The 25,786-nt window shown below is 47.8% G+C and overlaps 1 protein-coding gene across 4 annotated transcripts in view; it reads right to left on the bottom strand.

Annotated features, from left to right (window-relative positions):
- Window positions 1-25,786, bottom strand: part of STIM1 (stromal interaction molecule 1) — a 601,163-nt gene that overhangs the window by 98,922 nt on the left and 476,455 nt on the right. For all 4 annotated transcript variants that reach the window (XM_053708828.1, XM_053708825.1, XM_053708827.1 and 1 more), the window contains exons 10-11: window positions 21,147-21,247; window positions 8,073-8,308 (exon numbers count right to left, since the gene is read on the bottom strand). In XM_053708828.1, the coding sequence (XP_053564803.1) occupies window positions 8,073-8,308; window positions 21,147-21,247 (337 nt within the window). The remainder of the gene's footprint in view (window positions 1-8,072; window positions 8,309-21,146; window positions 21,248-25,786) is intronic.

The following is a 25,786-nucleotide window of genomic DNA, read 5'->3' as shown; positions in this document are numbered from 1 at the left end:
TTACTCGCAGAGACACACACAGTAACAGACTGTTACTCGCAGAGACACACACACACAGTAACAGACTGTTACTCGCAGAGACACACACACACAGTAACAGACTGTTGTTACTCGCAGAGACACACACACAGTAACAGACTGTTACTCGCAGAGACACACACACACAGTAACAGACTGTTACTCGCAGAGACACACACACACAGTAACAGACTGTTGTTACTCGCAGAGACACACACACAGTCACAGAATGTTACTCGCAGACACACACACAGTCACAGACTGTTACTCGCAGAGACACACACACAGTCACAGACTGTTACTCGCAGAGACACACACACAGTCACAGACTGTTACTCGCAGAGACACACACACAGTCACAGACTGTTACTCGCAGAGACACACACACAGTAACAGACTGTTACTCGCAGAGACACACACACACAGTAACAGACTGTTACTCGCAGAGACACACACACAGTAACAGACTGTTACTCGCAGAGACACACACACAGTCACAGACTGTTACTCGCAGACACACACACAGTCACAGACTGTTACTCGCAGAGACACACACAGTAACAGACTGTTGTTACTCGCAGAGACACACACACAGTAACAGACTGTCACTCGCAGAGACACACACACACAGTAACAGACTGTCACTCGCAGAGACACACACACACAGTAACAGACTGTTACTCGCAGAGAAACACACACAGTAACAGACTGTTACTCGCAGAGACACACACACAGTAACAGACTGTTACTCGCAGAGACACACACACACAGTCACAGAATGTTACTCGCAGACACACACACACAGTAACAGACTGTTACTCGCAGAGACACACACACAGTAACAGACTGTTACTCGCAGAGACACACACACACAGTAACAGACTGTTACTCGCAGAGACACACACACAGTCACAGACTGTTACTCGCAGAGAAACACACACAGTCACAGACTGTTACTCGCAGAGACACACACACAGTAACAGACTGTTACTCGCAGAGACACACACACAGTAACAGACTGTTACTCGCAGAGACACACACACAGTAACAGACTGTTACTCGCAGAGACACACACACACAGTAACAGACTGTTACTCGCAGAGACACACACACAGTCACAGACTGTTACTCGCAGAGACACACACACAGTAACAGACTGTTACTCGCAGAGACACACACACAGTCACAGACTGTTACTCGCAGAGACACACACACAGTCACAGACTGTTACTCGCAGAGACACACACACAGTAACAGACTGTTACTCGCAGAGACACACACACAGTAACAGACTGTCACTCGCAGAGACACACACACACAGTAACAGACTGTCACTCGCAGAGACACACACACACAGTCACAGACTGTTACTCGCAGAGACACACACACAGTAACAGACTGTTACTCGCAGAGACACACACACAGTCACAGACTGTTACTCGCAGAGACACACACACAGTCACAGACTGTTACTCGCAGAGACACACACACAGTCACAGACTGTTACTCGCAGAGACACACACACAGTAACAGACTGTTACTCGCAGAGACACACACACAGTAACAGACTGTTACTCGCAGAGACACACACACAGTCACAGACTGTTACTCGCAGAGACACACACACAGTAACAGACTGTTACTCGCAGAGACACACACACAGTAACAGACTGTTACTCGCAGAGACACACACACAGTAACAGACTGTTACTCGCAGAGACACACACACAGTAACAGACTGTTACTCGCAGAGACACACACACAGTCACAGACTGTTACTCGCAGAGACACACACACAGTCACAGACTGTTACTCGCAGAGACACACACACAGTAACAGACTGTTACTCGCAGAGACACACACACAGTAACAGTCTGTTACTCTGCAGAGACACACACTCACAGTAACAGACTGTTACTCGCAGAGACACACACACACAGTCACAGACTGTTACTCGCAGAGACACACACACAGTATAAGACTTGTTACTTCGCAGAGACACACACACAGTAACAGACTGTACCTACGCAGAGACACACACACAGTAACAGACTGTTACTCGCAGAAGACACACACACAGTAACAGACTGTTACTCGCAGAGACACACACACAGTACAGACTGTTACTCGCAGAGACACACACACAGTACCACAGACCTGTTACTCTTCTCTCAGAGACACACACACAGTAACAGACTGTTACTCGCAGAGACACACACACAGTAACAGACTGTTACTCGCAGAGACACACACACAGTAACAGACTGTTACTCGCAGAGACACACACAGCAGTCACAGACTGTTAGTCGCAGAGACACACACACAGTACAGGACTGTTACTCGCAGAGACACACACACAGTAACAGACTGTTACTCGCAGAGACACACACACAGTAACAGACTGTTACTCGCAGAGACACACACACAGTCACAGACTGTTACTCGCAGAGACACACACACAGTAACAGACTGTTACTCGCAGAGACACACACACAGTAACAGACTGTTACTCGCAGAGACACACACACAGTCACAGACTGTTACTCGCAGAGACACACACACAGTAACAGACTGTTACTCTCAGAGACACACACACAGTAACAGACTGTTACTCGCAGAGACACACACACAGTCACAGACTGTTACTCGCAGAGACACACACACAGTCACAGACTGTTACTCTCGCAGAGACACACACACAGTCACAGACTGTTACTCGCAGAGACACACACACAGTCACAGACTGTTACTCGCAGAGACACACACACACAGTAACAGACTGTTACTCGCAGAGACACACACACAGTCACAGACTGTTACTCCGCAGAGACACACACACAGTCACAGACTGTTACTCGCAGAGACACACAACAGTAACAGACTGTTACTCGCAGAGACACACACACAGTCACAGACTGTTACCTCGCAGAGACACACACACAGTAACAGACTGTTACTCGCGAGACACACACACAGTAACAGACTGTTACTCGCAGAGACACACACACAGTAACAGACTGTTTACTCGCAGAGGACACACACAACAGTAACAGACTGTTACTCGCAGAGACACACACACAGTAACAGACTGTTACTCGCAGAGACACACACACAGTCACAGACTGTTACTCGCAGAGACACACACACAGTCAACAGACTGTTACTCGGCGAGACACACCGACAGGTCTCGGAAACAGACTGAGTACTCGCAGAGATCACACAAACAGTAACAGACTGGTTACTCGCAGAGAGACACACACACAGTAACAGACTGTTACTCGCAGAGACACACACACAGTAACAGACTGTTACTCGCAGAGACACACACACAGACACAGACTGTTACTCGCAGAGACACACACACAGTAACAGGACTGTTACTCGCAGAGACGCACACACAGTAACAGACTGTTACTCGCAGAGCACACACACACAGTAACAGACTGTTACCTCGCAGAGACACACACACAGTCACAGACTGTACTCGCAGAGCAACCACACACACAGTCACAGACTGTTACTCGCAGAGACACCACACCACACGTCACAGACTGTTACTCGCAGAGACACACACACAGTCACAGACTGTACTCGCAGAGACACACACACAGTCAACAGTGATGTTACAGCAGACCCCACCCACAGTATCAGGACTGTACTCGCAGAAGACACACACACAGTAACAGACTGTTACTCGCATAGACACACCCACAAGTACACAGACTGTACTCGCAAGAGACACACCACACAGTCACAGACTCGTTACTCGCAGAGCACACACACAACAGACTCGACCCAATCAGTAACGGAGACTGTTACTCGCATGAGACACACACACAGTCACAGACTGTTACTCGCCGAGACACACACACAGTAACAAGACTGTTACTCGCAGAGGGACACACACAGTACAGACTTTTACTCGCAGAGACACACACAAGAGAACAGACTGTTAACTCGCAGAGACACACACACAAGTCACAGACTGGTTACTCGCAGAGACACACACACAGTATCAGACTGTTACTCGCAGAGACACACACACAGTCACAGACTGTTACTCGCAGAGACACACACACAGTAACAGACTGTTACTCGCAGACACACACACAGTAACAGACTGTTACTCGCAGACACACACACAGTCACAGACTGTTACTCGCAGAGACACACACACAGTAACAGACTGTTACTCGCAGAGACACACACACAGTAACAGACTGTTACTCGCAGAGACACACACACAGTCACAGACTGTTACTAGAAGAGACACACACACAGTCACAGACTGTTACTCGCAGAGACACACACACAGTAACAGAATGTTACTCGCAGAGACACACACACAGTAACAGACTGTTACTCGCAGAGACACACACACAGTAACAGACTGTTACTCGCAGAGACACGCACACAGTCACAGACTGTTACTCGCAGAGACACACACACAGTCACAGACTGTTACTCGCAGAGACACACACACAGTAACAGACTGTTACTCGCAGAGACACACACACACAGTAACAGACTGTTACTCGCAGAGACACACACACAGTAACAGACTGTTACTCGCAGAGACACACACACAGTAACAGACTGTTACTCGCAGAGACACACACACAGTAACAGACTGTTACCTCGCAGAGACACACACACAGTAACAGACTGTTACTCGCAGAGACACACACACAGTCACAGAATGTTACTCGCAGAGACACACACACAGTAACAGACTGTTACTCGCAGAGACACACACACACAGTAACAGACCGTAACTCGCAGAGACACACACACAGTAACAGAATGTTACTCACAGAGACACACACACACAGTAACAGACTGTTACTCGCAGAGACACACACACAGTCACAGAATGTTACTCGCAGAGACACACACACACAGTAACAGACTGTTACTCGCAGAGACACACACACAGTAACAGACTGTTACTCGCAGAGACACACACACAGTCACAGAATGTTACTCGCAGAGACACACACACAGTAACAGACTGTTACTCGCAGAGACACACACACAGTAACAGACTGTTACTCGCAGAGACACACACACAGTAACAGACTGTTACTCGCAGAGACACACACACAGTAACAGACTGTTACTCGCAGAGACACACACACACAGTAACAGACTGTTACTCGCAGAGACACACACACAGTAACAGACTGTTACTCGCAGAGACACACACACAGTAACAGACTGTTACTCGCAGAGACACACACACAGTAACAGACTGTTACTCGCAGAGACACACACACAGTAACAGACTGTTACTCGCAGAGACACACACACAGTCACAGAATGTTACTCGCAGAGACACACACACAGTCACAGACTGTTACTCGCAGAGACACACACACAGTAACAGACTGTTACTCGCAGAGACACACACACAGTCACAGACTGTTACTCGCAGAGACACACACACAGTAACAGACTGTTACTCGCAGAGACACACACACACAGTCACAGAATGTTACTCGCAGAGACACACACACAGTAACAGACTGTTACTCGCAGAGACACACACACAGTAACAGACTGTTACTCGCAGAGACACACACACAGTCACAGACTGTTACTCGCAGAGACACACACAGTCACAGAATGTTACTCGCAGAGACACACACACAGTAACAGACTGTTACTCGCAGAGACACACACACAGTCACAGACTGTTACTCGCAGAGACACACACACAGTAACAGACTGTTACTCGCAGAGACACACACACAGTAACAGACTGTTACTCGCAGAGACACACACACACAGTCACAGAATGTTACTCGCAGAGACACACACACAGTAACAGACTGTTACTCGCAGAGACACACACACACAGTAACAGACTGTTACTCGCAGAGACACACACACACAGTCACAGAATGTTACTCGCAGAGACACACACACAGTAACAGACTGTTACTCGCAGAGACACACACACAGTAACAGACTGTTACTCGCAGAGACACACACACACAGTCACAGAATGTTACTCGCAGAGACACACACACAGTAACAGACTGTTACTCGCAGAGACACACACACAGTAACAGACTGTTACTCGCAGAGACACACACACAGTCACAGACTGTTACTCGCAGAGACACACACAGTCACAGAATGTTACTCGCAGAGACACACACACAGTAACAGACTGTTACTCGCAGAGACACACACACACAGTCACAGAATGTTACTCGCAGAGACACACACACAGTAACAGACTGTTACTCGCAGAGACACACACACACAGTAACAGACTGTTACTCGCAGAGACACACACACACAGTCACAGAATGTTACTCGCAGAGACACACACACAGTAACAGACTGTTACTCGCAGAGACACACACACAGTAACAGACTGTTACTCGCAGAGACACACACACACAGTCACAGAATGTTACTCGCAGAGACACACACACAGTAACAGACTGTTACTCGCAGAGACACACACACAGTCACAGACTGTTACTCGCAGACACACACACACAGTCACAGACTGTTACTCGCAGAGACACACACACAGTCACAGACTGTTACTCGCAGAGACACACACACAGTAACAGACTGTTACTCGCAGAGACACACACACAGTAACAGACTGTTACTCGCAGAGACACACACACAGTCACAGAATGTTACTCGCAGAGACACACACACAGTAACAGACTGTTACTCGCAGAGACACACACACAGTCACAGACTGTTACTCGCAGAGACACACACACAGTAACAGACTGTTACTCGCAGAGACACACACACAGTAACAGACTGTTACTCGCAGAGACACACACACACACAGTCACAGAATGTTACTCGCAGAGACACACACACAGTAACAGACTGTTACTCGCAGAGACACACACACAGTCACAGAATGTTACTCGCAGAGACACACACACAGTAACAGACTGTTACTCGCAGAGACACACACACAGTCACAGACTGTTACTCGCAGAGACACACACACAGTAACAGACTGTTACTCGCAGAGACACACACACAGTAACAGACTGTTACTCGCAGAGACACACACACAGTCACAGACTGTTACTCGCAGAGACACACACACAGTAACAGACTGTTACTCGCAGAGACACACACACAGTAACAGACTGTTACTCGCAGAGACACACACACAGTCACAGACTGTTACTCGCAGAGACACACACACAGTAACAGACTGTTACTCGCAGAGACACACACACAGTCACAGACTGTTACTCGCAGAGACACACACACAGTAACAGACTGTTACTCGCAGAGACACACACACAGTCACAGACTGTTACTAGAAGAGACACACACACAGTCACAGACTGTTACTCGCAGAGACACACACACAGTAACAGACTGTTACTCGCAGAGACACACACACACAGTCACAGACTGTTACTAGAAGAGACACACACACAGTCACAGAATGTTACTCGCAGAGGCACACAGTCACAGGCAGTACTCGCAGACACTCACACAGTCGCAGACGGTACTCGCAGACACCCACACAGTCGCAGACGGTACTCGCAGACACCCACACAGTCAGTCGCAGACACCCACACAGTCAGTCGCAGACGATACTCGCAGACACCCACACAGTCAGTCGCAGACGATACTCGCAGACACCCACACAGTCAGTCGCAGACGATACTCGCAGACACCCACACAGTTGCAGACGATACTCGCAGACACCCACACAGTCGCAGACGATACTCGCAGACACCCACACAGTCGCAGACGATACTCGCAGACACCCACACAGTCGCAGACGATACTCGCAGACACCCACACAGTCGCAGATGATACTTGCAGACACCCACACAGTCGCAGACGATACTCGCAGATACCCACAGTCGCAGACGATACTCGCAGACAGTCGCAGATGGAACTCGCACACACAGTCAGAGACGGAACTCGCACACACAGTCAGAGATGGAACTCGCACACACAGGCGGTACTCATAGACACAGAAAGGTGCAGTCCATAAACAAGCAACCTAAAAACACAAAGGCATTATGCAGCCTATTACTTACATTGCATGGTGATGGGGGACGAAATATCTTCATCTAAATCATCAACATCATCTGTCATGATGAAGTGGGTAGGTGCATGCCGGGATCCCCCCATCAAGCCGGGATCTATGTTTAGGGCTTGCAGCAGAGAGTGGAAGCCGGGGTTGTTGACAATCTGGAATCCACAAAGCATCTCAATCTGATGCCAGCGATGTAGGCGCTCACGTAGGGCAGCTGTCACCTCACTGAGTGCCTGTCTGAGGGTCACAGGAGCGTGGGTATTACTACAGTTTTATAACACTGATTTCAGAATATAAAAGCTACTCTATTAACCTCTTCAGTGGCAGAATAGAATTATATATTCACAAAGCCATCACCGCTCTACGATCTTAAAGGGAAATTAAACAATAGGAGATTGTAATATAAAATGTAGCTGAGCAACTTAGCAATATATTTACTTTATTTTCCCCCTTTTACTGTAATTAACGCTGAACTTTCTTATTTTTCTAAATTCTATAAAGTAATGGGCACCGCATTCGTTATCTTACTCTCCTGTTGAAACCATTTAGGGACAGATATAAAACAGGCAGTAAAAGAGAACATCCATACAAGGCTGTGTGAAACACAATGTTATCTAACAGGGTTTTCATATAGCCTTTTTTGCACCAACTGTAATTTATTGCTGATTTACATCGGTCTAATTGTTCTCAGCAGAAGACAGAGACAAATAAAAAAAAATATTCAAACATGACAGGACCCATTACTTTATAGAAACTAAACATTTACACTTATAAGTTCAATATTTAAACAACTAGTATAATAGTAAAGAATACATCTATATATTATAAGGATGATGTATTCATTGTTGAATACATCATTATGTCTAGTGTGTATTTACTATTTAACGCACCTTTAAACCCCAGGGCAACTCACAGGCAGTTTTTAAAGGGACACGTAAGTCAAAGTAAACTTTCATGATTCAGATAGAAGTAAACTAGAAAACTGTACAATTTATGAAACTTACCTCTTTCTCTTGGCCTTGCTTGCTGATACTGAGTTCCTTTCCATACTGAGGTGGGCTCAGGCGTGTGCATGTGTCCTGAGCACTAAATGTAACTGCAAACACCGCTACAATAAAGACCTCGTCACATGCACACCCCTGAGAGTACTTCAGTTTGCTCTTATGGAAATGAGCTCAGTTTTATAAATCAAGTTAAAAACTAAATAAGATAAATAATATCAAGGAAAACTGTACACTAAGCAAATCATGAAAGTTCCATTTCAGTTTCTTTTAATTCCATCAGTAAATTTTTACAGAACCACTGAATGTTTTATTTTATATTGTAGAATCACTTTACATCACATACACAATTACAAAAATAAGCTAAGTTATTACATAATCCTGATACTAAACCATAGGTTAAGTGCACCAGTAACTGTGATTCACTACCCCAGCGACTAGTCACGTACCAGGCAGGAAACTGGTACCAATAACTGCAACTCACTACCCCAGCGACTAGACACGTACCAGGCAGGACACTGGCACCAGTAACTAAGACTCACCACCCCCGCGACTAGTCATGTACCAGTCAGGACACTGGCACCAGTAACTGCGACTCACTACCCCAGCGACTAGTCACGTACCAGGCAGCACACTGGCACTAGTAACTGACTCACTACCCCAGCGACTAGTCACGTACCAGGCAGCACACTGGCACTAGTAACTGACTCACTACCCCAGTGACTAGTCCCGTACCAGGCAGGACACTGGCACTAGTAACTGACTCACTACCCCAGTGACTAGTCATGTACCAGTCAGGACACTGGCACCAGTAACTGCGACTCACTACCCCAGCGACTAGTCACGTACCAGGCAGCACACTGGCACTAGTAACTGACTCACTACCCCAGCGACTAGTCACGTACCAGGCAGCACACTGGCACTAGTAACTGACTCACTACCCCAGTGACTAGTCCCGTACCAGGCAGCACACTGGCACTAGTAACTGACTCACTACCCCAGCGACTAGTCACGTACCAGGCAGGACACTGGCACTAGTAACTGACTCACTACCCCAGCGACTAGTCATGAACCAGGCAGCACACTGGCACTAGTAACTGACTAACTACCCCAGCGACTAGTCCCGTACCAGGCAGGACACTGGCACCAATAACTGTGACTCACTACCCCAGCGACTAGACACGTACCAGGCAGGACACTGGCACCAGTAACTACGACTCACCACCCCCGCGACTAGTCATGTACCAGTCAGGACACTGGCACCAGTAACTGCGACTCACTTCCCCAGCGACTAGTCACATACCAGGCAGCACACTGGCACTAGTAACTGACTCACTACCCCAGTGACTAGTCACGTACCAGGCAGCACACTGGCACTAGTAACTGACTCACTACCCCAGCGACTAGTCACGTACCAGGCAGGACACTGGCACCAGTAACTGACTCACTACCTCAGCGACTAGTCCCGTACCAGGCAGGACACTGGCACCAGTAACTGCGACTCACTTCCCCAGCGACTAGTCACGCACCAGTAACTGACTCACTACCCCAGCGACTAGTCACGTACCAGGCAGCACACTGGCACTAGTAACTGACTCCGTACCCCAGCGACTAGTCCCGTACCAGGCAGCACACTGGCACTAGTAACTGACTCCGTACCCCAGCGACTAGTCCCGTACCAGGCAGGACACTGGCACTAGTAACTGACTCACTACCCCAGCGACTAGTCACGTACCAGACAGGACACTGGCACCAATAACTGTGACTCACTACCCCAGCGACTAGACACGTACCAGGCAGGACACTGGCACTAGTAACTGACTCACTACCCCAGTGACTAGTCATGTACCAGTAACTGACTCACTACCCCAGCGACTAGACACGTACCAGGCAGGACACTGGCACCAGTAACTGTGACTCACTTCCCCAGCGACTAGTCACGCACCAGTAACTGACTCACTACCCCAGCGACTAGTCACGTACCAGGCAGGACACTGGCACCAATAACTGCGACTCACTACCCCAGTGGCTAGTCACGTACCAGGCAGGACACTGGCACTAGTAACTGACTCACTACCCCAGTGACTAGTCATGTACCAGGCAGGACACTGTCACCAATAACTGCGACTCACTACCCTAGCGACTAGACACGTACCAGGCAGGACACTGGCACCAGTAACTACGACTCACTACCCCCGCGACTAGTCATGTACCAGGCAGGACACTGGCACCAGTAACTGCGACTCACTACCCCAGCGACTAGTCACGTACCAGGCAGCACACTGGCACTAGTAACTGACTCACTACCCCAGCGACTAGTCACGTACCAGGCAGCACACTGGCACTAGCAACTGACTCACTACCCCAGCGACTAGACACGTACCAGGCAGCACACTGGCACTAGCAACTGACTCACTACCCCAGCGACTAGACACGTACCAGGCAGGACACTGGCACTAGTAACTGACTCACTACCCCAGCGACTAGTCCCATACCAGGCAGGACACTGGCACCAATAACTGTGACTCACTACCCCAGCGACTAGACACGTACCAGTAACTGACTCACTACCCCAGCGACTAGTCATGTACCAGGCAGGACACTGGCACCAGTAACTGCGACTCACTTCCCCAGCGACTAGTTACGCATCAGGCAGGACACTGGCACCAGTAACTGCGACTCACTACCCCAGTAATTAGTCACGTATCAGGCAGGACACTGGCACCAGTAACTGTGACTCACTACCCCAGCGACTAGTCCCGTACCAGGCAGGACACTGGCACCAATAACTGCGACTCACTACCCCAGTGACTAGTCACGTACCAGGCAGAACACTGGCACCAATAACTGCGACTCACTACCCCAGCGACTAGACACGTACCAGGCAGAACACTGGCACCAATAACTGCAACTCACTACCCCAGTGACTAGTCATGTACCAGTAACTGCGATTCACTACCCCAGCGACTAGTCACGTACCAGGCAGCACACTGGCACTAGTAACTGACTCACTACCCCAGTGACTAGTCCCATACCAGGCAGCACACTGGTACTAGTAACTGACTCACTACCCCAGCGACTAGTCACGCACCAGGCAGCACACTGGCACTAGCAACTGACTCACTACCCCAGCGACTAGACACGTACCAGGCAGGACACTGGCACTAGTAACTGACTCACTACCCCAGCGACTAGTCCCGTACCAGGCAGGACACTGGCACCAATAACTGTGACTCACTACCCCAGCGACTAGACACGTACCAGGCAGGACACTGGCACTAGTAACTGACTCACTACCCCAGCGACTAGTCCCGTACCAGGCAGGACACTGTCACCAGTAACTGCGACTCACTTCCCCAGCGACTAGTCACGCACCAGTAACTGACTTACTACCCCAGCGACTAGTCACGTACCAGGCAGCACACTGGCACTAGTAACTGACTCCGTACCCCAGCGACTAGTCCCGTACCAGGCAGGACACTGGCACTAGTAACTGATTTACTACCCCAGCGACTAGTCACGTACCAGGCAGGACACTGGCACTAGTAACTGACTCACTACCCCAGCGACTAGACACGTACCAGGCAGGACACTGGCACTAGTAACTGACTCACTACCCCAGCGACTAGTCCCATACCAGGCAGGACACTGGCACCAATAATTGTGACTCACTACCCCAGCGACTAGACACGTACCAGTAACTGACTCACTACCCCAGCGACTAGTCATGTACCAGGCAGGACACTGGCACTAGTAACTGACTCACTACCCCAGCGACTAGTCATGTACCAGGCAGGACACTGGCACCAGTAACTGCGACTCACTTCCCCAGCGACTAGTTACGCATCAGGCAGGACACTGGCACCAGTAACTGCGACTCACTACCCCCCAGTAATTAGTCACGTATCAGGCAGGACACTGGCACCAGTAACTGTGACTCACTACACCAGTGATTAGTCACGTACCAGGCAGCACACTGGCACCAGTAACTGACTCACTACCCCAGCGACTAGTCCCGTACCAGGCAGGACACTGGCACCAATAACTGCGACTCACTACCCCAGTGACTAGTCACGTACCAGGCAGAACACTGGCACCAATAACTGCGACTCACTACCCCAGCGACTAGTCACGTACCAGGCAGGACACTGGCACCAGTAACTGACTCACTACCCCAGCGACTAGTCATGTACCAGGCAGGACACTGGCACTAGTAACTGACTCACTACCCCAGCGACTAGTCACGTACCAGGAAGGACACTGGCACCAGTAACTGACTCACTACCCCAGCGACTAGTCATGTACCAGGCAGGACACTGGCACTAGTAACTGACTCACTACCCCAGCGACTAGACACATACCAGGCAGGACACTGGCACCAGTAACTGCGACTCACTTCCCCAGCGACTAGTTACGCATCAGACAGGACACTGGCACCAGTAACTGCGACTCACTACCCCAGTAATTAGTCACGTACCAGGCAGCACACTGGCACCAGTAACTGACTCACTAGCCCAGCGACTAGTCACGTACCAGGAAGGACACTGGCACTAGTAACTGACTCACTACCCTAGCGACTAGTCACATACCAGGCAGGACACTGGCACCAGTAACTGTGATTCACTACCCCAGCGACTAGTCACGTACCAGGCAAGACACTGGCACTAGTAACTGACTCACTACCCCAGCGACTAGTCCCGTACCAGGCAGGACACTGGCACCAGTAACTGTGATTCACTACCCCAGCGACTAGTCACGTACCAGGCAAGACACTGGCACTAGTAACTGACTCACTACCCCAGCGACTAGTCCCGTACCAGGCAGGACACTGGCAACAGTAACTGACTCCCTACCCTAGCGACTAGTCACATACCAGGCCGGACACTGGCACCAGTAACTGCGGCTCACTACCCCAGCGACTAGTCACATACCAGGCAGGACACTGGCACAAGTAACTTCAACTCACTACCCCAGTGACTAGTCACGTACCAGGCAGGACACTGGCACGAGTAATTGACTCACTACCCCAGCGACTAGTCACGTACCAGGCAGGACACTGGCACAAGTAACTTCAACTCACTACCCCAGTGACTAGTCATGCACTAGGCAGGACACTGGCACCAGTTACTGACTCACTACCCCAGCGACTAGTCACGTACCAGGCAGGACACTGGCATCAGTAACTCCGGCTCACTACCCGAGCGACTAGTCACATACCAGGCAGGACACTGGCACAAGTAACTGCAACTCACTACCCCAGTGACTAGTCATGCACTAGGCAGGACACTGGCACCAGTTACTGACTCACTACCCCAGCGACTAGTCCCGTACCAGGCAGGACACTGGCACCAGTAACTGTGATTCACTACCCCAGCGACTAGTCACGTACCAGGCAAGACACTGGCACTAGTAACTGACTCACTACCCCAGCGACTAGTCCCGTACCAGGCAGGACACTGGCACCAGTAACTGACTCCCTACCCTAGCGACTAGTCACATACCAGGCAGGACACTGGCACCAGTAACTGCGGCTCACTACCCCAGCGACCAGTGACATACCAGGCAGGACACTGGCACCAGTAACTGTGATTCACTACCCCAGCGACTAGACAGGTACCAGGCAGGACACTGGCACCAGTAACTGACTCACTACCCCAGCGACTAGTCATGTACCAGGCAGGACACTGGCACTAGTAACTGACTCACTACCCCAGCGACTAGTCACGTACCAGGCAGGACACTGGCACCAGTAACTGACTCACTACCCCAGCGACTAGTCATGCACCAGGCAGGACACTGGCACTAGTAACTGACTCACTACCCCAGCGACTAGACAGGTACCAGGCAGGACACTGGCACCAGTAACTGACTCACTACCCCAGCGACTAGTCATGTACCAGGCAGGACACTGGCACTAGTAACTGACTCACTACCCCAGCGACTAGTCACGTACCAGGAAGAACACTGGCACCAGTAACTGACTCACTACCCCAGCGACTAGTCATGTACCAGGAAGGACACTGGCACTAGTAACTGACTCACTATCCCAGCGACTAGACACATACCAGGCAGGACACTGGCACCAGTAACTGCGACTCACTTCCCCAGCGACTAGTTACGCATCAGGCAGGACACTGGCACCAGTAACTGCGACTCACTACCCCAGTAATTAGTCACGTACCAGGCAGGACACTGGCACTAGTAAATGTGACTCACTACCCCAGTGATTAGTCACGTACCAGGCAGCACACTGGCACCAGTAACTGACTCACTAGCCCAGCGACTAGTCACGTACCAGGAAGGACACTGGCACTAGTAACTGACTCACTACCCTAGCGACTAGTCACATACCAGGCAGGACACTGGCACCAGTAACTGTGATTCACTACCCCAGCGACTAGTCACGTACCAGGCAAGACACTGGCACTAGTAACTGACTCACTACCCCAGCGACTAGTCCCGTACCAGGCAGGACACTGGCACCAGTAACTGTGATTCACTACCCCAGCGACTAGTCACGTACCAGGCAAGACACTGGCACTAGTAACTGACTCACTACCCCAGCGACTGGTCCCGTACCAGGCAGGACACTGGCACCAGTAACTGACTCCCTACCCTAGCGACTAGTCACATACCAGGCCGGACACTGGCACCAGTAACTGCGGCTCACTACCCCAGCGACCAGTCACATACCAGGCAGGACACTGGCACCAGTAACTGTGATTCACTACCCCAGCGACTAGTCACGTACCAGGCAGGACACTGGCACCAGTAACTGCGGCTCACTACCCCAGCGACTAGTCACATACCAGGCAGGACACTGGCACAAGTAACTTCAACTCACTACCCCAGTGACTAGTCATGCACTAGTCAGGACACTGGCACCAGTTACTGACTCACTACCCCAGTGACTAGTCACGTACCAGGCAGGACACTGGCACGAGTAATTGACTCACTACCCCAGCGACTAGTCACGTACCAGGCAGGACACTGGCATCAGTAACTCCGGCTCACTACCCGAGCGACTAGTCACATACCAGGCAGGACACTGGCACAAGTAACTGCAACTCACTACCCCAGTGACTAGTCATGCACTAGGCAGGACACTGGCACCAGTTACTGACTCACTACCCCAGTGACTAGTCACGTACCAGGCAGGACACTGGCACCAGTTACTGACTCACTACCCCAGCGACTAGTCCCGTACCAGGCAGGACACTGGCACCAGTAACTGTGATTCACTACCCCAGCGACTAGTCACGTACCAGGCAAGACACTGGCACTAGTAACTGACTCACTACCCCAGCGACTAGTCCCGTACCAGGCAGGACACTGGCACCAGTAACTGTGATTCACTACCCCAGCGACTAGTCACGTACCAGGCAAGACACTGGCACTAGTTACTGACTCACTACCCCAGCGACTAGTCCCGTACCAGGCAGGACACTGGCACCAGTAACTGTGATTCACTACCCCAGCGACTAGTCACGTACCAGGCAAGACACTGGCACTAGTAACTGACTCACTACCCCAGCGACTAGTCCCGTACCAGGCAGGACACTGGCACCAGTAACTGTGATTCACTACCCCAGCGACTAGTCACGTACCAGGCAAGACACTGGCACTAGTAACTGACTCACTACCCCAGCGACTAGTCCCGTACCAGGCAGGACACTGGCACCAGTAACTGCGGCTCACTACCCCAGCGACCAGTCACATACCAGGCAGGACACTGGCACCAGTAACTGTGATTCACTACCCCAGCGACTAGACAGGTACCAGGCAGGACACTGGCACCAGTAACTGACTCACTACCCCAGCGACTAGACAGGTACCAGGCAGGACACTGGCACCAGTAACTGACTCACTACCCCAGCGACTAGTCATGTACCAGGCAGGACACTGGCACTAGTAACTGACTCACTACTCCAGCGACTAGTCACGTACCAGGCAGGACACTGGCACCAGTAACTGACTCACTACCCCAGCGACTAGTCATGTACCAGGCAGGACACTGGCACTAGTAACTGACTCACTACCCCAGCGACTAGACACGTACCAGGCAGGACACTGGCACCAGTAACTGCGACTCACTTCCCCAGCGACTAGTTACGCATCAGGCAGGACACTGGCACCAGTAACTGCGACTCACTACCCCAGTAATTAGTCACGTACCAGGCAGGACACTGGCACCAGTAAATGTGACTCACTACCCCAGTGATTAGTCACGTACCAGGCAGCACACTGGCACCAGTAACTGACTCACTACCCTAGCGACTAGTCACATACCAGGCAGGACACTGGCACCAGTAACTGTGATTCACTACCCCAGCGACTAGTCACGTACCAGGCCGGACACTGGCACCAGTAACTGCGGCTCACTACCCCAGCGACCAGTCACGTACCAGGCAGGACACTGGCACCAGTAACTGTGATTCACTACCCCAGCGACTAGTCACGTACCAGGCAGGACACTGGCACGAGTAACTGACTCACTACCCCAGCGACTAGACACGTACCAGGCAGGACACTGGCACCAGTAACTGCGGCTCACTACCCCAGCGACTAGTCACATACCAGGCAGGACACTGGCACAAGTAACTTCAACTCACTACCCCAGTGACTAGTCATGCACTAGTCAGGACACTGGCACCAGTTACTGACTCACTACCCCAGTGACTAGTCACGTACCAGGCAGGACACTGGCACGAGTAATTGACTCACTACCCCAGCAACTAGTCACGTACCAGGCAGGACACTGGCACAAGTAACTGTAACTCACTACCCCAGTGACTAGTCATGCACTAGGCAGGACACTGGCACCAGTTACTGACTCACTACCCCAGTGACTAGTCACGTACCAGGCAGGACACTGGCATCAGTAACTGCGGCTCACTACCCGAGCGACTAGTCACATACCAGGCAGGACACTGGCACCAGTTACTGACTCACTACCCCAGCGACTAGTCACGTACCAGGCAGGACACTGGCATCAGTAACTGCGGCTCACTACCCGAGCGACTAGTCACATACCAGGCAGGACACTGGCACCAGTTACTGACTCACTACCCCAGTGACTAGTCACGTACCAGGCAGGACACTGGCACGAGTAATTGACTCACTACCCCAGCAACTAGTCACGTACCAGGCAGGACACTGGCACAAGTAACTGTAACTCACTACCCCAGTGACTAGTCATGCACTAGGCAGGACACTGGCACCAGTTACTGACTCACTACCCCAGTGACTGGTCACGTACCAGGCAGGACACTGGCACCAGTAATTGTGATTCACTACCCCAGCGACTAGTCACGTACCAGGCAGTATACTGGCACCAGTAATTGTGACTCACTACCCCAGTGATTAGTCACGTACCAGGCAGCACACTGGCACCAGTAACTGACTCACTACCCCAGCGACTAGTCACGTACCAGGTAGGACACTGGCACCAGTAACTGACTCACTACCCCAGCGACTAGTCACGTACCATGCAGGACACTGGCACCAGTTACTGACTCAATACCCCAACTTCTAGTCACGTACCAGGCAGGACACTGACACCAGTAACTGTGATTCACTACCCCAGTGATTAGTCACGTACCAGGCAGCACACTGGCACCAGTAACTGACTCACTACCCCAGCGACTAGTCACGTACCAGGTAGGACACTGGCACCAGTAACTGACTCACTACCCCAGCGACTAGTCACGTACCATGCAGGACACTGGCACCAGTTACTGACTCAATACCCCAACTTCTAGTCACGTACCACGCAGGACACTGGCATCAGTAACTGACTCACTACCCCAGTGACTAGTCACGTACCACGCAGAACACTGGCACCAGTAACAGCGACTCACTACCCCAGCGACTAGTCACGTCCTAGGCAGGACATTGGCACAAGAAACCGTGACTCATTAGCACAGTGGAAAGAAGAAAAGCGTGCAACAGCACTACACTGAAATTAGGGAGTTGCTTATATATGGGGAACAATAAGTTGTCCTGAGCTTGAGTGCTTATGCATAAACTGACTTAGGAAGATTGTCAACATAGAAGTTGGGCAAAAGAATGCATCTATATAGCACTTCACTCTCCCTTTATTATTTTAGGTAACATCAAAATCTGAAGATGTAGTGAGGTAGTGTATTTAAAATTTAACCTTTATTGGTTTATATTAAAATTGCAAAACAAACACAACAGAACATTTAAAAGGCACAATAAAATTTAGAACAGTAGAACAATTTCTCTGCCACCAAATCAAAATGATTATAGAAGCTATGCCTATCTTATGAATGGGTTGATGATGGAGTCAACATGAAATAATATAATATTGAAACTAAATCCACGGTATATGTCAATAGTAGATCACACTATCCACATATATATTATCTTATCCTTCTGTGGGCGGTGCGTCAGCAGATAATACGTGGGATACTGCAGTATCTAGTACTGATATACGGTACTTAAATATCAATCCGTGAATGTAGATATAAGTGTGCTGATAAGAAATTACTTCAGGACATTGTTGTAAATGATATATATTGGTGGAAAGTACTGGATATCTCTAGCTCTATATATATATATAGGGCAACAAATACAGTCCTAAGTTTCTTGTCAGAGGCTCGTATTGTGGGTGGCTAAATAACTATCAGGACAACTTGGGTGATAATATAAATTAATATAAGTTACACTAATATCTCAAAGAGGTTGTAATATTTGTAATGATAATAGATAAGGCACTGGTGGAAAGGATAACTAAATATTTTCTGCACCCTGAATGCTGTAGTACATTACAATATATGTCTAGATAATCCTTGGGTATTGTGTCCTTCAACAAATTAAGCGATATATTTATTGATCAATAAACACAATAAAGTGATGAGTTAAACGCCACGTCTTTTGTCAGTGGCTCATAATATCACTGGGGTGGTTTGTAGTGTCTGTGATTGGTGTAAACCCTGTTAATGATTTTTACTGACACCAAGACTTGTACTTATATGCACAACGATTTGTTACCAATGAAGAAATTAATTTGTATATATACAAATACAGTTAGAATTGGTCATGCGTATTAATAAGATTAAAGTTTCAGGTTCATTGCTCAGATTATACTAGAGCTACTTCTATTATAATTGATTTTAGGTTTGTCATACAGAGTGTATTCAGTTATTGATAGATCCCCAGGATTGGGCAGATATTGTAATCTATATTTGAAGAGTGCCAAATTCGCAGGATAGTACCACACTATAACATTAGAAGTACATATATACTTGAATTGACGATACACTATATCCTTATAGAGTTTACAAATAATTGAGTGTGAGATATAATACTAGAATTACAGCTCCTGATGTGAATTCAAATAGGCTAACAAATAGTGGTGGGGGAAGAAGGCTGTTTAAAGCGTAATCTATAGTACAAAATAACCTGCACTTATCTGCTGGAGTACTAAATTCCGTTACACTGTTACAGTTACTTCCCTTGATTGCAATGATCAATGCTTGCCTCTAATAAGTGCAATAAAAAAGGGGATAATGTAGTATTGGAAGCAAAGTTTATAAATTGCGGTGACCTGCACTTATCTGCAGTCTGCTAGATTTTGCTATTGAAATGCTACCCCTAACTGCATTGATTAGATATTGCAGTGGCTATTTGAGGAGTTATATAAATGTATCCCACATTACAAAGAAGCTGAAATGTTGCAATTTATCCCAGGGGGATGGCCACCTAGGTTGCACTATTAAACGATTGATAAATATCTATAGTTAATATTGGTTATAATGTATCACTTCCCAATACTGCAGTTTTCCAAGGTGGATTGTATAGTTGCTTATATCTATTTCAAAGTAAATAGGACTCCTGTCTAGTTTTTGCGGTAGCAGATAATTCTACTATGTTAAAGAATTAACCTAAATATTGGCATTAAGGTGGTCTAAATTTTATGCTAAGTTTAAAAATTGTTGAGTGTTGAAAGGCATTCAACACCCTCCCCTGACATGTTTCGCCGACAAAGTGGCGGCTTTTTCGAAGGTCATTAGCACAGTGACTACTCACATACACTGGCACATACTTACTTTGCAGTAAGGATTTTATGATCCACATCATCTAAAGAGGAGCTGTGCGCTACGTGAAACGTCCCAAATAACGTATTCCTCTTCTTCTTGATTTTTTCTGCCTTTAATATATATATATATAAAAAAAGTTAGATTATTAAGTTAAATCATTGGTGATATCTATAGAAGTAGTTACTAAAGAGATCCTCATTAAAACCCACATAAAGAATAATTTATGCAAGTAATCACCATATAATCATAGCTTTTCTGTCGCATTTACAGATTAGGGTTAGGTAGGTGCATTCACCTTTTTTTTGCCACAGAAACTGGGATTGGCTCACACATGTGTTTAGTTACAATCCATTAGTGCATTGCTGCACCTTCAACAAATTATACCAAGAGAATAAAACAAATTAGGTAATAGAAGTAAATTAGAAATTTGTTTAAAATTATATTTTCTATCTGAATTATAAAAGAAAAAATGTGGGTTTCATGTCCCTTTAATGACCTAATACTATAAAGGCTACACTGGAGGAACTGAGAAATAACAGAATTTATGCTTACCTGATAAATTTATTTCTTGACACGATGATCCACGGATCATCTAATTACTATTGGGAATATCACTCCTACCCAGCAGGAGGGAGCACAGATCACCACAGCAAAGCTGCCAAATACCACCTCCCCTCCCTCCAACCCCAGTCATTTGACTGAAGCAAAGGAGAGAAAGGAAGCAACAAGGTGCAGAGGTGTCTGAAGTTTATAACATACCAACAAACCTGTCCAAAAAGAACAGAGCGGGCTGTGGACTCATCGTGTCAAGAAATAAATACATTTATCAGGTAAGCATAAATTTTGTTTTCTTTCTAATGACACGATGAGTTCATGGATCATCTAATTACTATTGGGAATCAATACCCAAGCTCGAGTACACAGATGATACGGGAGGGTCAAGACAGGGAACCTAAAAGGAAGTCACCACTTTCTCCCAAAAGAGGCCTCAGCCGAGGCTAAAGTGTCAAATTTATAGATTACCTCCATACATTGAGCCACTGACGGCAGAGGAGAGGACTGAAGCTCTAGTCAAGAATCGAAAATCTTTAATTTCCTGACTTCTGTCAGAAATATCTTCATTGATGAGGAATCTATTATGGTTCCCAAGAAAACTACCCTTATAGTTGGAACCAAGGAACTCTTTTCCAAGTTCACCTTCCATCCGTGATATCGCAGGAAGGCTAACAACATTTCCGTGTGGGATTTTGCCTGTTGAAAGGATGGTGCCTGAACCAGAATGTTGTCCAGATAAGGCGCCACTGCAATTCCCCGCAACCGGAGCACAGCCAACAGTTATCCCAGAATCTTTGAAAAAATTCTGAGAGCTGTGGCGAGACCGAATGGAAGAGCCACAAACTGGAAGTGTTTGTCTGGAAAAGCAAACCTCAGAAACTTGTTATGGTCCTTGTGGATGGGAACATGCAGGTACGCATCCTTAAAATCTACTGTTGTCATACATTGACCCTCTTGAACCAAGGGAAGAATGGAAAGAATAGTTTCCATCTTGAAGGACAGTACTCTGAGGAACTTGTTTAGGCTTTTGAGATCTAAAATTGGTCTGAAAGCCCTCTCTTTTTTGGGAACCACTAACAGATTGGAGTAAAATCCCAGACCCTGCTCCTGTCTCGGGACACGAACTATCACTTCTAGGTCGGAAAGGTCTTGAACACAGTGTAAGAACGCCTCTCTTTTTGTTTGGTCTACAGATAATCTTGAGAGAAGAAACCTGCTCCTGGGACGAAAGGTTTTGAACTCCAGTTTGTATCCCTGGGACACAATGTCCACCGCCCAGGGATCCTGAACATCCCAAACCCAAGCCTGAGCGAAGAAAGAAAGTCTGCCCCCCACAAAATCCGGTCCCGTAAATCAGACCCTTCATGCTGTCTGAGTCAATAGCAGGCTTCTTCGATTGTTTTCCCTTGTTCCAAGACTGGTTAGGCCTCCAGGAAGGCTTAGACTGTTCCTGCTTGGAAGAAGGAGAGGAGGGCTTATTTTTTAAGTTTCGAAAGGAACGAAAATTGCTCTGACGTCCCTTCTGCTTATTTCTCTTGTCCTGAGGGAGAAAATGACCCTTTCCTCTCGTAATGTCAGAAATTATTTCCGCCAATCCCGGCCTAAACAAGGTATTTCCCTTGTAGGGAATAGCCAAAAGCTTAGACTTAGATGACACATCCGCAGACCATAAGGCTCTGCGGGCCAGCACAGCAAAACTGGAAATCTTTTTACCCAGTTTGATAACCTGTAGGGAAGCATCCATAATAAAGGAATTGGCCAACTTAAGGGCCTTGATCCTATCCTGGATCTCTTCAAGGGGAGTGTCTGTCCTAATAGAATCAGACAACGCATCAAACCAGTATGCCGCCGCACTAGTGATGGTAGCAATGCACACTGCAGGTTGCCATTGTAAACCCTGGTGTACATACATCTTATTGAGTAACCACTATAATTTTTTGTCCATAAGATCTTTAAAAGAACAACTATCCTCTATGGGAACAGTGGTCCTCTTAGCCAGAGTGGAAATTGCCCCCTCCACCTTGTGTACTGTATGCCTTGACCCCTTAATAGAATCTGCTATAGGAAACATCTTTTTAAATATAGGGGATGGAGAAAAAGGGATACCCGGTCTCTCCCATTCCTTAGCAATAATCGTACAGGAAAAACCTCCACCATGGAAGGTACATCAAAATATTTGTTTAGCTTACTGGATTTCTTAGGATTGACTACGACCGTGGTGTCGCTGTCGTCCAGTGTAGCTAAAACCTCCTTAAGTAACAGACGGAGGTGTTCTAGCTTAAACCTGAAGAAACAACTTCAGTATCAGCAGAAGGAATTACACTGAGTCTGAGATATCACCCTCAGATGCTACCAAAGTATCCTCCTCAGGCTTCTGGGAGGGGGCATTTGAGATAGCAACAACTGTGTCAGCAACCTCACTTACTGATTGTTTACTTTTCCTCTTGCGCTTTCCCTGCAGCATGGCAAAAGCAAACAACGCATCAGAAACCGCAGAGGACATGAGGGAAGTGATGTCTTTCAAACGTAACTCCAGGTGGAGTAAGAGGGGAAGCGCAGGGCACTGGAAGAGTGGACGATACATTTTTGTGACATACAAGGAGAAAGCTGTGGCACATCTTGAAAATGGTCAGAAGACTCCTGAACAGCATCCACCCTAGACAATGTTGGCACAGAAAAAAAGTCTATCCCTGTAATGTAAAGTTCTCTCAATACATGAGGAACAGAAAGGGATTGGTGGTTCAACATTAGGATCAAAACATAAAAGAACAAGTAACATCTTGCAGGGCCTCTTGGTCCATCTTTATTCACCAACAAACTGAATAAGTAGAACCGATATTTTATTAAGAAAAAAACTCACAAAAAAAAAACGTTACTGTTACTTTACATTTTTTAAAATAAAGTAACATAAGGAAAAACATAATTTATGTAAGAACTTACCTGATAAATTCATTTCTTTCATATTGGCAAGAGTCCATGAGCTAGTGACATATGGGATATACATTCCTACCAGGAGGGGCAAAGTTTCCCAAACCTCAAAATGCCTATAAATACACCCCTCACCACACCCACAATTCAGTTTAATGATTAGCCAAGTAGTGCGGTGATAAAGAAAGGAGTAAAAAGCATCAACAAAGGAATTTGGAAATAATTGTGCTTTATATAAAAAAATCATAACCACCATAAAAAAGGGTGGGCCTCATGGACTCTTGTCAATATGAAAGAAATGAATTTATCAGGTAAGTTCTTACATAAATTATGTTTTCTTTCATGTAATTGGCAAGAGTCCATGAGCTAGTGACGTATGGGATATCAATACCCAAGATGTGGAACTCCACGCAAGAGTCACTAGAGAGGGAGGGATACAAATAAACAGCCATATTCCGCTGAAAAAATAATCCACAACCCAAAATATAAGTTTATTCTTTAAATGACAAGAAAAAACAGAATTTATGTTTACCTGATAAATTTCTTTCTCCAACGGTGTGTCCGGTCCACGGCGTCATCCTTACTTGTGGGATATTCTCTTCCCCAACAGGAAATGGCAAAGAGCCCAGCAAAGCTGGTCACATGATCCCTCCTAGGCTCCGCCTACCCCAGTCATTCGACCGACGTTAAGGAGGAATAATAGCATAGGAGAAACCATATGGTACCGTGGTGACTGTAGTTAAAGAAAATAAATTATCAGACCTGATTAAAAAACCAGGGCGGGCCGTGGACCGGACACACCGTTGGAGAAAGAAATTTATCAGGTAAACATAAATTCTGTTTTCTCCAACATAGGTGTGTCCGGTCCACGGCGTCATCCTTACTTGTGGGAACCAATACCAAAGCTTTAGGACACGGATGAAGGGAGGGAGCAAATCAGGTCACCTAAATGGAAGGCACCACGGCTTGCAAAACCTTTCTCCCAAAAATAGCCTCAGAAGAAGCAAAAGTATCAAACTTGTAAAATTTGGTAAAAGTGTGCAGTGAAGACCAAGTCGCTGCCCTACATATCTGATCAACAGAAGCCTCGTTCTTGAAGGCCCATGTGGAAGCCACAGCCCTAGTGGAATGAGCTGTGATTCTTTCGGGAGGCTGCCGTCCGGCAG

The sequence above is a fragment of the Bombina bombina genome, chromosome 3 (genome assembly GCF_027579735.1).
Source record: "Bombina bombina isolate aBomBom1 chromosome 3, aBomBom1.pri, whole genome shotgun sequence".
Classification (NCBI taxonomy): domain Eukaryota; kingdom Metazoa; phylum Chordata; class Amphibia; order Anura; family Bombinatoridae; genus Bombina; species Bombina bombina.
The sequence above is the reverse complement of the archived record's forward strand: the minus strand, read 5'-3'. Positions and strand labels throughout refer to the sequence as shown.